Here is a 15,277-nt window from a genome sequence, read left to right as displayed (position 1 = left end):
CATAGGTTATTTTTGCCAAAAATGACACTTTAACCCTGTGCTATCTTCCAAAAATTTTATATTTTTAGATTTACATCTAAGTCTTTGATTCCTTTTGAGTTCAATTGTATGCTGCTGGTGAAATACGGATTTGGATTAATTTCTCTGCATATGGAAATCTGTTTGTGCAATCACTATTTCTTAAAGAGATTATTTCTTCATCATTGAATGCTTTTCCCCTTTTGTCAAAGATCAACTATACATAGATGGATGGATTTCCATTTGGGTTCTCATGTATTGATATATGTGTTGTTCTTCTTTCTAAAATTCTTTGACTCTATTCTACTTTTTAAAAATTTTTCCATAATTTTAGTTTTTGTTTTTTTAACACTTGTACATAATTTTAGTTTTTATTTTATGTTGATTTGCTTACAAAGTTAATATACATTGTGTTTCACACGAATCTACATTCACATTATGTTTCACACAGTCATTCCCACTCATTGTGTTTTATAAAATTAATCATCATTGAACTATGCACACCATTACCCTGGCTTTCCAGATCCCTGCCAGATCTCTTCCATTTCTTTTATGCCCTTCCCTCCACTCACCAACTTGTGCGACCCTGTGACTTACTCTCTACCCATCCTCACCTTTCTCCTCCCACCCTCCCCCTCTGGGATCCTCATGCACATTTTACTAGTTAACTATTTCTAGCTTTGTTTTAAAAATTTCAGGAAGCACTTCTCCCTACTCCCCCCACCCCTTCAACTTTCTCTCTTTAATAATAGCATCCTGTCATTGTTAAAAGGCTGGAGTACTTTCTCATATCTCTTTCAGAGTATTAATGATAAGATTTCTTTAAATGCCCTTTTGTTTCTTGTAGTGTGTCTGTTCCTTCAGGCTTCTTTTTATTTCTGTTAGCTTTTTTAATAAAAATATACATCTATCCCATTTTCTTTCCTTCTCTCTTTCTCTCTCTCTCTCTGATATATATATGTAAAGGAGGGGTTTTTTTGTTTGCTTTTTTGTTTTGTTTTGTTTTTTTAATGTGAAAGGGAATGCTGGTGGACTAATGGGTAAGGAGTTGTGCTTCCAACCCAAAGGCAGGCGGTTCAAATCCTCATGGAATTGCTCCATGAGAGAAAGATAGGCAATGTCTTCCTGTGTGATTGATTTACAGCTCTGGATACCTATTGGAGGGTCACCTATAGTCAGTTTTATCCACGATGGAACCGAACAACAACAACAGCAATGTTTTTGCTGAAAGCTCTTTTCAAATAAATGAGACTCCTTGGCTAAATGTACATATAAGAATTCAAGAAAACTCAAACCATTGCCGTTTTGTCAGAACCAACGCATAGCTGACATTCCATTGCATTTCCCAGGCTGTATGTCACATGGGAAGAGATTACCCATCCTTCTCTCTCGGAGCTCCTGGTGGAGTCAAAATCAGAGAAGCCCTGTCTTTAGATTAGCAACACAAGCCCTGGAAATTCTGTCCTGGAAAAGTTTGTCAATAGTAAGCTTCATCAGAGGGTAATCAGATGGCAAAGTAACGAATTCACAGGGGACTTCTTTATGTCCGTTTTAGTAGGTCTTTCTCTCTCTGTCCCTCTCTCCCCCTCCCCCTCCGCTCCCCTCTCCCTCTACCCCGCTCCCCCCTTTCTCTCCCTCCCTCCCCCCTCCTTCCCACTCATCAGTTTTCAGGTAGAAGTCTCCTACCTGGCAGATTCAAGTCTGTACATTAGCACTCCAGGACCCGGAGGAGAAGAAGAGGGAGGGGCCTCTGTCCAGGATGCACGTTCCCTATGAGTCCTCTTGTTTTCATTCTGGTTTCTCAACTCTCTGCTCCACCATGTCTGGTGTCTTTAGTCTAGATTTCAGACACCAGCACTTCCCTAGTTTTTCTCCTTTCTCATGAGGTAGGAGTGAGGAAGGTGCCAACGTGCGAGGTAAGAGGAGCTCCTGGAGGTTCAATTGCACCTTATATGATCTTATACTGGTGTCTCTTGTTTGTAGTGTTGCTCATTATGTTTACTTTATTTTTTTTAAAAAATTATTATTTTGTGTATGTGTACCGTCAAATCAGATCTGACTGATACAGGAGGAGATTGCCCTTCAGTGCAGCTTCTTGCCACTAGGCCACCAGAGCCCCCTTTATTTTCACTTTCTGTAGCAACCGGATCTCAGACCCTTGAGTCTTGCCGCTCCTTGGCAGATTTCCCACCTGCAGAAGGGAACACGGAGGTTTTGCACCCTTAAGTCTGCTGAATCAATGACTTTGTCTCTATTTTGCTTTCCATCCTTCAAAAACTTGCTGGCCGTCCTTCAAAAACTTGCTGGCAGCTGTATTTTTGTTGGCTTTTATTACTTTCTATTATTTCATAGAGTTTAGGATAAGGGAGTGGTTAATAACTATTCTCTCCTTGGCTTGTTTTTAAAGCTAAAAGGCAGACGGTGGCACTAGAATTGCTTGAATCGGAAAGGAAATACGTGATTAATATTTCTTTGATCCTGAAGATAAAGGCAACATTCCAGGGGTCAGATGGGAAGAGGAATTCCAAAGAAAGAAGGTACCCATGCATTCATTGCCTTTGCTTTTCAGATTGATTACGATTTAAGGTAAGTGTTTATGGTTTCCACTTTGGGGGTTCTGGGCAGCAGGCACCTCTGGTAAGTCTCAGACTCAGATCTGCAGCAGCTAAGACAACAAGGGATAGTGTCCTGGCCCTTCAGACACCACGGGGTGTCTGCTAAGCACCCGCCCAGTACCACGTGCTGTTAAGTTGACCCCAATTATTGGGGATCCTTTGTGCAGCCAAATAAACTGTACCCCAAAGAGGGGTTTTTAATACTGATTTTTTTTGGTAGTAGATCTCTAGACCTTCCTTGTCAGGTGTCCCTTGGTGGACTCAATCCCCCAGCCTTCTGTTAGCAGCTAAGAACATGAACCATTTGCACCAGCCCTGGGACTTACTAAGGAGAAATACATGCTATAGTAAGAGAGGTGTGTTGCTTTTTAACATTTCCATCCGCAGTTACCCATAGGATATCTGGCTCCAGGAGGTAAAAAGATGGGTGTGGTAGAGGTCTAAAGCACTGAGTGGCTATTGGACAAGTCATACAGGGGTGGAGGTTAGACTTTTCTTATTATTCTCTCAGGTGATTACGTACTAAAGCCAAACTAGATCCACCTCCACCATGTTCATTCTGACAGTGACCCAATGGGACAGGGGAGTCTTCTTCCCCACAGGTTTCCAAGCTTGTAAATCTTTAGGAAAGCGGACTCCCATGGCTTACTGTGTGGAGGGGCTGGTGGATTCGAACCACAAACTTTTAGGTTAGCAGATATCTTAGTTATCTAACACGGCAGAGATAGCCCTCTAACAGAGATACCACAAGTGGATGGTTTATCAGACCATGGAAGATCTTGATATAACTTTCACATTATATTACTATGTATGTGTGTTTGGAGAGAACATAATGAAATCCACCACAGCACTGAAGCTCTGAACTGCACCACAGATTTTTCTTATTATTTGTTCTGGTGATCACATTGTGCTGGGTAATGTATGAGTGTGTGTGTGTGTGTGTGTGTGTGTGAGAGAGAGAGAGTACAAACACGAGACCACATTTGTATCACCCAAAGTATCTGAACCATGTTGCAGCATCCTGCTAACTCTTCATAATCTTTAGTTTTTCTGTTCTTCTCTGTTGAAAGAAGGCAAATAGGAGGAACACGTGATTTGGTGAAAATGACTAAAGTAATGACAATGTCATATTCCTGATTAACTGACAAAAAGGCTAATCTACATGACTAGAAAATCTAGATTACGGACTGCTGCGGTTCTGGCAAAGAGTATTAAATAAGCCATTGTCCTAGAGAGAGTGAAACCAGGCTGCTCCTTGGAGGCAATGATGCTGAAGGTTCATCTGACATACTTTGGACATGTTGCAAGGAGGGGCCGGTCCTTGGAGAGGGACGTCATGCTTGGGAGTGTGGAGGGACAGCGCAGGAGAGGAAGATCCTCTATGAGATGGATTGATTCAGTGACTGAGGTAATGGGGGGTAGGTGTGTCAGAGACAGTAAGGTTGGCTCAGGATAGAGCAGGGTTCAGAGCTGCTGTATATAGGGTCATGATAAGTTGCAGGTGATTCGACGACACATCACAACAATAACAATACACACTGATAGTTCATAAATCATGAATCCATCCAGGGAAGCCTGTTAGTACCTTTCTTTTCCCTTACCACACCACAGACTTTTCTTGACTTTGTGGCTTTAAGTGAGACACTAGTCAAATATGCTGCTCCTCATACACAAATAACAGGTGAGGAAATATCCTCTGACAAACTTACAAGTGGCTTCATTATTTTTTTTAAAGTTCTTTTACTATAGAACCTCGATAACAAAATACAAACCAAAAAAGAATAGATGGGGTGATAAGCTCAGCTGAAGGCCTGGCTAGAGCTATCACAGAAAACTAAGAAAACTGGGCTGCTCAGTGGCACACCAGATTCACACTAGTCCTTCCCCCATCCAGTCATTCCTGGACCCCAATCCAGCCTGTCCCACCACCAAGTTGCCTCTTTCACCCCTCTAGAAAGTGTCTACAGATCTGTGTAGCTATTTTGCTGTTGCCAAAATCCTGCTCAGTTTACAGTACGGAATATAAAATTGTGGCTCAGTATCTATTGATAGCAGAGATTCTAAGTAGCAACATCTCTTCTAAGTCTCTGAAAAATTGAGGAGGAGAAAGAAGGAGCAGAGGAGGGGAATTATTTACTGTGGAATACAGTAACCAAGCCCTAGGAAAGGCCCTGCCTCAACACTGATGTCAGGCTTCACAAGAGCCCTGGGAATTTTGTCTTACGGGTGCTGAGATAAGGCCCAGAAAGTTCTAAAGTAACATAGCCAATTGATACCGAATGCACACATGGGCCTCCCTTGCCCTGGAGCTTAGACTGCTTCATGCTACCACTTTCTATTGCTTCTCTGCCATTGACAGCTACCTCAGTCCCTCAGCCAGAAGCACACTTTGTCTTTACAGATTCAGATTTCAGCTGAGTTCTCAAACAAGGAGAGTAGATATGTTCTTGGTTCACTAAATAGACAAGCCCTTCCCCATTTTTAATCCTAAATATATTTTGACAACCCAACATTTACAAATGAACACATTTCACATATACAATTCTGTGGCATCGACTGAACCAATCATATTGCACAACCATCAATGTCCACTGCCAAATTTTCCATCACCAACCACAAACAGAATCTTAGTGATTTCTCTTTCCTTTGTCCCTGCATTCTGGGTAACCACTAAAAACCTTTAATTTCTATGCATTTGCCTAGTCTAAGTATTTCATATTAATGAGTGTTTTTCCTTTTGTTATTGGATTGCATTACTCAGTATAATGTTTTCAAGGTCCTTCCATGTTGTTTCATATATCAGGACTTCATTTTTCATGGCTGAATAATATTCCATTACGTGTGTGTGTCTGTGTGTCTGTGTGTCTGTGTGTGTGTGTTTAGGCAGTAGTCAGAACAGAGCAAGGAGAAACTGCATGGTTCAAAGTCAGGAAGGGAGTCTCCCAGGGATGTATTCTGTCTCCATACCTTTTCAATCTGTATATAGAACAGATCATCTGGGACACTGGGCTGTATGAGGAGGAATGTGGCATCAGGACTGGTGGAAGATTCATCAACAACCTGCCTTATGCAGATTACATAACCCTGCTTGCTGAAACTGAGGAGGACCTGAAGCGCTTGCTGCAGAAGGTCAAGGACTGCAGAGTTCAATACGGACTGAAGCTTAACAGGAAAGAAAAGATCAAAATGGATGTTAGAAGAAACTCTGAGACCTGCCCTAGAATGTTGAGAGGCCAAAACAAAGGGAAGAAATGCCAAAGTAAGAAAGATGAAAAGAAAATTTCAAAGGACAGCTTGAGAAAATAAAGTATTATAACAAAATGTGCAAAGAACTGAAATTTAAAAACAAAAAGGGAAGAGTATGTTCAACATTTTTCAAACTGAAAGAACTGAAGAACAAATTAAAGCCTCAAGTTGCAATATTAAAGAATTCTATGGGGAAAATCTTGAATAATGCAGAAAGCATCAAAAGTAGATGAAGGGAATACAAAGAGTCACTGTACCAAAAAGAGTTTGTTGATAATGAACTATTTCAGGAATTGATTAGCATATGATCAAGAATAAATGGTAAGTAATGTAGGAAGAAGCTCAAGTTTCACTGAAAGCATTGGCCGAAAATTAGGCCCCAGGAACTGATGGAATACCAACTGACATGTTTTAGCAAACAGATTCAGCCCTTGGACATGCTCATCAGTCTATGTTAAAACACTTGGAAGACAGCTACCTGGTCAACTGACTGAAAGAGACGCATAGTTAAGTCCATGACATGAAAAGCACTATCCAGCAGAATGTGGAAATTACAGAACAACATCTATAACATCACATGTATGTAAAATCTTGCAGAAAATTATTTTAAAATGGATGGGCCAGTACATTGACATGTAACTATCAGAAATTCAAGCTAGACTGAAAAGAGGCTATGGTGCAATGGTTATCATTGTTGATGTCAGATGAATCTTGGCTAAAAGCACAGGAAACCAGAAAGATGTTCATTTGTGTGTGTGTGTGTGTGTGTGTGTGTGTGTGTGTGTGTGTGTTTTAACTAAGCAAAGTCATTTACCTGTGGGGATTATAACAAATTATGGCAAACATTGAGGATATTGGGAACCTCAGAACACTTAATTATGTTCGTGTGAAGTCTATATATAAACCAAGATGCTGTTTTAAACATGGCATAGTATAAAATCACAAATGATGTGAGTCAAGGTTGTATTATTTCTTCATACTTGTGTAATCTGTGTGCTGAGCAAATCATTCAAGAAGCTGGACTATATGAACAGAAATGTACCATCAATATTGGAGGAAGACTCATTAGCACACTGTATTATAGAGCTGAAACAACCTGGCTTGCGAAAGGTGCAGAGGACTTGAATCACTTATTACAGAAGGTCAAAGACTACAGTCTTCACCATGGTTTACATCCCAACATCAAGAAATCAAAAGTCCTTCCATTAGGCTGATAGGCAACATCACGATAGATGGAGAAAAGTTTGAAATTGTCAACAATTTCATTTCACTTGGATCCAAAATTGACACGCATAGAAGCAGCAATCAAAAAGTCAAAAGTCATGTAGCTCTGGGGAAATCTGGTGTCAAAGACCTTTCCAATGTGTGATAGAACAAGAATGGCAGCTTAAAGACCTGATTCAAAGACATGGGCTTTTAAATTGCTTCCTGTGCATCTGAGAGCTGAACAGTCAATAGGATGTCGGGGGAAAAAAATGATGCTTTTGTGGTGTTGAAGGAGAGTATTGAATATACATCCCATGAACTTCCAAAAGAACAAGCAAATGTGTCTTGGAGGAAGTACAACCTTAGTGCTCTTTAGAGGCAGAGACGGCGAAAACCTTCTTACATACTTTGGGTATATTATCAGGAGGAAGGAGAGATCATGCTGGGAAATGTGGAGAGTCAGAGAAAGACAGGAAGGTCCTCAACAAGATGGCTTGAGACAGTGACTGTGAACTTGCCAGAGATCAAGAGGATGCTGCAGGATCAGACAAAGTTCAGACGTGTTCATAGGGTTGTTGCCAATCGGAATCCACTCAAGGGCACATAATGGACACAGGAGTCGTTTCTACCTTTTGATCTGATTCATTGAGTATTCGCGGAATGTTGGCATATATGTATTTGTATCATCACTTTCAGTTTCTAAGAGTGGACTTGCTGGGTCTTAAGGTGGCTGTTCCCAACTTTGGCATTCCTTAGTTGTTGTGTTTTTTTTTTTTTTTGAAATGAAGGTAAATTTATTGAAACTGGTTTTGAGTAAGGTGGGTCAGTAGAGTTGAGGGGTTTTCTAAAGAGAACGGTAGGGAAGAGTCAGCACCCTGTGAGGTGGGTGCAGCTGCCCAGCCACAGACACTATCTGAGGCCCAACTTCTTCTTTTCCTTCTGCTTCTTCCGCACTACGTCCAGGTTCCGATCCTTCCACATACTCTTGCGCAGCTTGATGGGCCGAGAGCCCACCTACTTCCCATTCATCTCCCGCATGGCACGCACGTAATCGCTGGGGTCCTTGAAGCTGACGAAGCCATAGCCCTTAGTCTTGCCTGTCCGCTTATCACGAATGACCTTAGCCTTAAGGAAGGATGGGAAGCGGCTGAAGGCATGTGCCAAGATGTCATCATTCACCTCATTGCCCAGGTCACCACAGAAAATCCGGAAGTCATCTGCATCCCATTCCAGCAGGCTGGGGTCCTCCCAGCTGCTCCCAGCTGCTGTGCGAATACAACGTTTCAGTTTTTCTGGCTTCCCTTTCTTCTTGTCCTCGCCCAGGGGTTCTGGGACCTCAAGAGCCATAAGGCCAGGAGGTGGCTCAGGTCGAGGGGGCCGGGGTCTTGGACGTAGGGACAGGAGCTCAGGAATGCGTAGTGGGGGCAACAGGCCTCGCACGACCTCCAGTGGTAGGGGCAGGGGCTCAGGCTCAGGCAATGGCATAGCCAAAGCCAGTGGTAGGCTGGGCCCAATGACCACAGGGCCAGCTGGGGTGGCCCCTGCCCCTACAGCCACTGCGGCACCAGCCTCCTCCAGCCCGGTTGCTGCGGCCACCACTGCCTCTTCCTTCTCTTTCAGGCCCAGGCCCAGGCCCAGACCAAGTTCTCGGGGGGCTGCTGGCTCTTCCAGAGGTGGCCTCAGAGCTGCCATGGAGGTGAGGGGGGTCCTGGGGCCCGAGCCATTGGTGGTAGCATCATGGGTGGACCAGGGGGTCCTGGTAGAGGAGGACCCACAAGGGCCTGATGAGGTGGCCTAAGGGCCATAGGACGAGGGCCGCCTGCTGCTCGCCGCAGAAACATGGCTTCTCGAGCCTCTGGACTATCAAGGTGACTCCGATCAGCAGGGCCAAAGCCAACTGGGCCCACAAAGGGGGGCCCGCCCACCATGGGAGGAACCACTGTGGCTGCTGCGGCTGCCCGAGCCTCGAGAGTCTGCTGAACCTGCTGGTAGGTGTTGGTTGCGATAATTGGGCGAATCACAGGCGCTGTGGGGACCTGCATTGCTTCTACCGTGGGAACAGTCGGTACCGCGGGTACAGCTGTTGGAATACCAGTTATTGGAGCCCCCAAAACTTCTTGTTCAAACAGGGCCATCTCCGCTTCCATCTCTTTCAAGCGTTCCTCGCCGCTCTTGCCCGGGATGCCAGCCCCAGGACCCGGGACCACGGGCGCTTCTGCACCCCGGGAGTCCGGGGGCTGGCCCTCTCCCAGCCATTGCTCCTGCTGTGGCTGTCCCTGCTACTACTGCTTCGCTGGAGCTGTCGCCGCCAGGCTAGTACACTCTCTGACAACGTCACGGCTGGTACCGGGGTATGACGTCCAGTTGTTATTGATGACTGCTGTCCAGCCAAGCACAACTCATAACAACCCTCTGAACAGAAGGCCTGAAGCCTTTCTATAACTATCATCATTTATCAAAGTTGATAGAATTTCCAGAAGTATGTTGTTTAGGAAGTGGATGCCACTCTAGTCACCCCTTAATGCATCATGGTGGAATGTTTGATCTATTTCTGACTGCAAAAGTTGGTAGAAATCATCTAGTTCCTCCTCTTTGGCTCTGGTTGTTGGTGCATATATTTCAATGATAGTGGTATTCACTGGATTTCCTTGTATGCATATGGACAGTGTCTTGGCACATACAACATTGTACTTCAAGATGGATCTACAAATGATTTTTTAAGACTATGAAAGCAACCCTGTATTTCCCCCCTCACTTCTTTATCTCTGGCATAGTAGATCATATGATTGTCTGATTAAAAATGTCACATACCAGTCCGTCTCATCTTGCCAATACCTAGTATATCAATATATGTGTTTCATTTCTTTCTTAACAATGTCCAACTTTCCTACAATCTTACTTCTCACATTCCACATTCCAACCACTAGTGTCTGCTTAAAACTGTTTCTCCTCTTTTGTGTTTCCATATTTGAGGGCTCAGCTATAGTTGCCACATCTGCTAGTCTAAGTGTGCTCTATTGTACATAGGGGTTTTGAAGGGAACTGTCAGATGCACAGGCAGGGTTTAGAAGAGGCTGTGGTCCTAGAGATATTATAGCTAATGTTATATGGATCTTGGCTGAAAGCAAAGAGTACCAGCGAAATGTCTATCTGTGTTTCATTGCCTATGCAAAGGCATTTGACTGTGTGGATCACAACAAATTGTGGTTAACCTTGAGGAAAATGGGAATCAGAGCACTTGCTTTTGCTTATGCAAAACCTATACTTTGACCAGGAGGCAGTCATCAGAAAAGAGGAAACACTGCATGGTTCAAAATTAGGAAAGGAGTGCATCAGGGATGCATCCTGTCTCCATACCTTTTCAATCTGTTTAAAGAACAGATTATTCAGAAGGCTGGGCTCTATGAAAAGGAATGTGGCATCAAGATTGGATCAGGACTCATCAACAATCTGCCTTATGCAGATGACACAACCCTGCTTGCTGAAACTGAGAGGACCTAAGGCATTTGTGTGCAGAGGGTCAAGGACTGGAGCCTTTAGTATGAATTGAAGCTCAACATCAAGAAAGCAAGTATTCACTGAGCCACTTGGCAGCATCATGATAGATGGTGAAGAGATTGCGATTGTTAACAGCTTCAGTTCGCTTGGCTCCACAATCAGTACTCTTGGTACAAGCAGGCAGAAAATCAAAAGACAAATTGCATTGGGAAAATCTGCTGTCAGAGACCTCTCTAGAGTACCAAAGAGCAACAATGTAAATATAGAGACTAAGGTACACCTGATCCAGTTAGTGGTCTTCACAGTTACTTACTATGCATCAGAAATCTGGACAATGACTAAGGCTGACTGAAGAAAAATTAATGCCTTTGAGTTGTAGTGCTGGAGAAGAGTATTGAATATACATACCATGGACTGCTAGGAGAACAAGTAGGTTCATTCTGGAGAGGGTGAAACCAAGCTGCTCCTTGGAGGCAAGGATTCTGAAGCTCCTTCTGACATACTTTGGGCATGTTGCAAGGAGGGACCAGTCCTTGGAGAGGGACATCATGCTTGGAAGGGTTGAGAGACAGTGCAAATGAGGAAGACCCTTGAAGAGATGGATTGATTCAGTGACTGGAGTAATGGGGGTAGGTGTGTAAGAGACTATGAGATTGGCACAGGATAGAGCAGAGTTCAGAACTGTTGTACATAGAGTCATTATGAGTTATAGGAGACTCAACGGCACTTAACAACACTACAAGAAGAAGGTGGCTGTAAGGAACCTTGGTTACACAGTGATTCAGTGCTCTGCTATTAAAACAAAAGGTCAGTGATTGGAATCTACAACAGCTTTTGTGAGAAACACAGTCTGTTTCTGTTAACAGACTTAACAGCATCCAGCAACATTAACAAGGTGTGTTTAACTTTCTGAGGAGCTGTCTAATTGTTTTCCCTGTTAATGGTACCATTTTGCACTCTCACCAGCAGTGAATGAACCTTCTGAGTTCCCCACGTCCTTGGCAATCTGCTTGTTCTCTCTTCCTGCTTCTCTAGGATATTCTTTCATGTGAACTGAGGAAGGAGTGAGCCTTTCCCCAAGTTCTATGAGATTAAAAATTCAAACTGTCATAGTATCCTCAATGAAAGTGAAAGAATGATTTCCTTTGTCTATCATAAACTATTCATACTAGTTACTCCTCTTTTTTGTTATAGAACCACGTAGGAAAAGGTTCAGTCCAATCCAAATGGAAAGACTCTACTAAAAATGTTTATTGTGGTAGAAGTGTGCATAGCAAAACACTCCTTCTCAACATTGTCTACATGTACAGTTCAGTAACACTGATTATATTCAAGTTGTGCAACCTTTCTCAATAGCTTTTTCCAATCCATTCCACCAAAATGAACATAACCTTGATGCCCCCAAGCATAAACTTCCTCCTCTCTCCTTTATTCTATCCCTAGTGACCACAAGTAACCTTTGTTTTCTAGATATTTCCTAATTTCATATAAGTAAGACCATATACTATTTGTCCTTTGGTGACTGATTTCTTTTGTTCAGCACAATGTTTTCAAGGTTCACCTGTATTGTGGCATACATTCAGCTTTTTTTTTATTAATGTATATTATGGTCTTAGTACAAACCTCAAGCCTTTAGCCCTTTTATCCTTCTTGGAAATTAATCTAGAGGAAAAGAAAATAATACCCACTACACCTACAACTTGACATTCAAAATTGAGGTTGCTGCATCATCTCAAACTTATAAAATAAACCGTTAAGTTTTCCTCTACCAAAAAAAATCCAAAATTCTCTTGAGCTTCCCCAGCACGTTTCAAGTGAGCTCTATGACTGAAAGGGCTAGAAGCCACTGAGCCTGACAGAACTTATGGAGTTTGTGCGTTTGTTGGGAGATTCTTCTTGGGTTGTTTTGGGTCTCATTTACTCAAAGTCCCCAACCTCAAGATCAGACAGTCTTGTCTGAATCCTCTCTGGGGAGGACCAGTGACCAGTTGGCTAGGATTGTCCAACAGAGAGGACAGGCTTAGAAGCTACACTAGCTTGTGTCTAAAGAGAACTCACAAGCTGTATGGCACAGATCACCACCAGATGGCACATGCTGGCATGTGGATGCCTGTCAAATAAAGTTAAATCTGGTTGCTGAGGTGAGGAGTAATTTTGTCTAAATGCATGGCTGGTAAGAGCTAAATTATTAATTTGAAATGAAAATGGAGTTTTGCAAGATTGCATGTAGTTTATTTATCCCCACTGTTTAAGTACTATTGTGGGAGCTGAAATAACTTTGAAAGTTTTAGAAAGAATAAGTCACTCATGTTACCACAATTAAAACTGGTGCCTTTGAATTATGGTGCTGTGAAGAATACTGAATATGCCAAGGATTACTGGACAAGTAAACAAGTCTATCTTGGAAGCAGTGAAGCAAGAGTGCTCTTCAGAAACAGTGATGGCTTTTGCCTCACAGTCTTGGGACGTGTGATCAGGAGGTACAAGTCCTGGAGGACATCTGGCTTTATGACATAGTGGTCAACAAAAAGTAGGAGGACCCTCAACAAGTAGATAAGCACAGTAGCAACAATGATGGCATCAACCATAACAAGCATGATAAGAAAGGCCCAGGACCAGACAAAGTGTTGTTCTGTTTTATGTAGCATCAGAACTCCCTGGCACCTGACAGTGAGGAGAAAGAATTAGAAAGGAGCTGAGCACTTAATACTGTGACGAAAAAAAGTCTGTTCTGGAAGCTCCTGTTGGCAAAAGATTGAAATAGATTAAGTAGGTCTGTACTTCTCATCCTCTCCCTCTGCTCTCCATCCACATCCCTCCCTGATTTCAAATAATACCTTTGCCTAATTTTTTTTAAATTGCTTTCAATATTTGGAACAGACTCATACTAGGTGATTGCTCTTCATGTGATATTCATCCTTTCAAGATATTTGAGGGACATATTAGCATTCTCTGAAACAGTTACTCCAGGAGACCATCCAGGAGGACTCTGGTAACCACTCTGTAACTCTACAAGAACCCTGGTCTTAGGGGAGGGAATTGCAATGTAGAAGTGATTGAAGGAAGAATAGAAAAAAAATAATGGAAGACCAATTACATAATCAGTACTGGACAACTCATTACAAAGTTGGGCCTCATGACAGAATTCTCCCATCTTTCAGTATCGTGCCAATATAATCGGTATTCCACCCCAGCCCGCTGCTGTGAAGCCGGTTCTGGCTCGTAAGGGGCCTCCAGTCAGGGTTCTGAGGCTGTAAACCTTTACTGGAGACTGCCCACTTTCTCCGATGAAGTGTCTCTCTAAGGCTGTGTATCTTGACTGAGCTCTGGTGGCTTAGTGGTAAGAAGTCTCACTACAGTCCCAAAGGCATGGGGCTTGAATCCACAAGCTGCTCTGTGAGAGAAGAATGGGCAGTCTTCTTCCTTGTGATTTATTATGATTGTCTGTAGGGTCAGCTCAGGGTCAGTTCCGACTCAACGATACTCAACAAACAGCAACAACAGATCTTTACTGGAAGAGCACCCATCATTCTCCTGTGGAGTGGCTGGTGAATTTAAACAGCTGGCTTTTCAGTTATCAACCTGCTAACATTACATGCTATACAATTAGGGAGGGTTCCTTGTAGGACTGCTACCCAAGGTCTTTGTAGATTGGACGGGGAGAAATCCTGCACACCTAGGTATTTTTCTAGTGCTGTAGTTTCACTTTCCCCCCACTCCGCAATATGTTCAGTTGTACTTTCTTCCCTCAGAAATCTTCCACCACTTTATGATTATCTCCCCATTCATGTCCCCTCTGCATTTCCCTCTGATCTAGGCTGGGATAGCTCAGTTCTTCCAAGCCCGTAGCTCTATCCTTGAACTCAGAGAAGATCCCCCAGATCCCTCCTGTGTTTACTGCCCAGCTGACCTTGTTTACTCAGGGCCCATGAGGGAGCAGGGATGGGGGATAGAGATGGAAAGAATCTGCTTTCTCACGGGGGGGGGGGGGGGGGGGGGTTGCCTGTTTGATGGGTTTAGGCCTTGAAGATGGTCTGGGGAGACCTCTTTCCTACTATTCTCAAAAAATACCCTCTTGTTCTGGGCTCCTCAAACACTTGCCTTTCCCACTAATTTACTCTCATTAGACCCTGGGAAAATAATAAAATAAATTGGACTAAAAAAAAATTGGACTCTGAGTGACAAGCAAGCCATCATTTTCAGTTTCGGCAAAGTTATGGTCTTGAAAGTACAAGGGCATTCACCTCTGTCACCAAGCTAGAGCTCAGATTCTTGCTGGTGGTGGCAAAGCTCTATGTTCTCCCGTCTCTTCCTTCCTGGTTCCAATGAGTCTATGACCATCCCACCCACTCCTGACCTTCTGCCTCCTACAACTCCTAACTTTCTTCCTTACCCTTTTTTTCTCAAATTGCTCACTTTCTATCATCATATCTTCTGAAAACAAATAAGGCACATAGAGAAAGGAAAGCAGAAAACTCTCAGCCGCCCAAGCTTTGAGTTCTCCTGACCTAAGTAGCACTCTCCCACCAGAAGCCAAGAATGACCAAGCACCGTGATAGTGCTGTCATCTACAACACTCAGGAGACTAGGTCACACACCAGATGGAAACAATGCCCAAATGTTGTAAGAGAAGCTCCTTAAAAAGGCTCCTTAGAGTCACAGAAATGAGAGTGTACCCAGTTAGTTGTTTTTTT

General features: G+C 43.2%; 1 protein-coding gene and 1 pseudogene across 1 annotated transcript in view; one reads left to right on the top strand and one right to left on the bottom strand.

Moving 5' to 3' along the window:
* The window catches only part of ARHGEF33 (Rho guanine nucleotide exchange factor (GEF) 33), a 71,804-nt gene that overhangs the window by 26,077 nt on the left and 30,450 nt on the right, over positions 1-15,277 (top strand). Inside the window, exon 8 of the mRNA XM_006882386.1 lies at positions 2,426-2,555. Coding sequence (XP_006882448.1) covers positions 2,426-2,555 — 130 coding nt within the window. The remainder of the gene's footprint in view (positions 1-2,425; positions 2,556-15,277) is intronic.
* Positions 7,995-9,341, bottom strand: LOC102869114 (annotated as a pseudogene).

This window comes from Elephantulus edwardii, unplaced genomic scaffold (genome assembly GCF_000299155.1).
Source record: "Elephantulus edwardii isolate Elephantulus edwardi_28Jun2011 unplaced genomic scaffold, EleEdw1.0 scaffold00019, whole genome shotgun sequence".
In the NCBI taxonomy this organism is placed as follows: Eukaryota; Metazoa; Chordata; class Mammalia; order Macroscelidea; family Macroscelididae; genus Elephantulus; species Elephantulus edwardii.
This window is presented reverse-complemented; position numbering and strand designations above follow the sequence as displayed.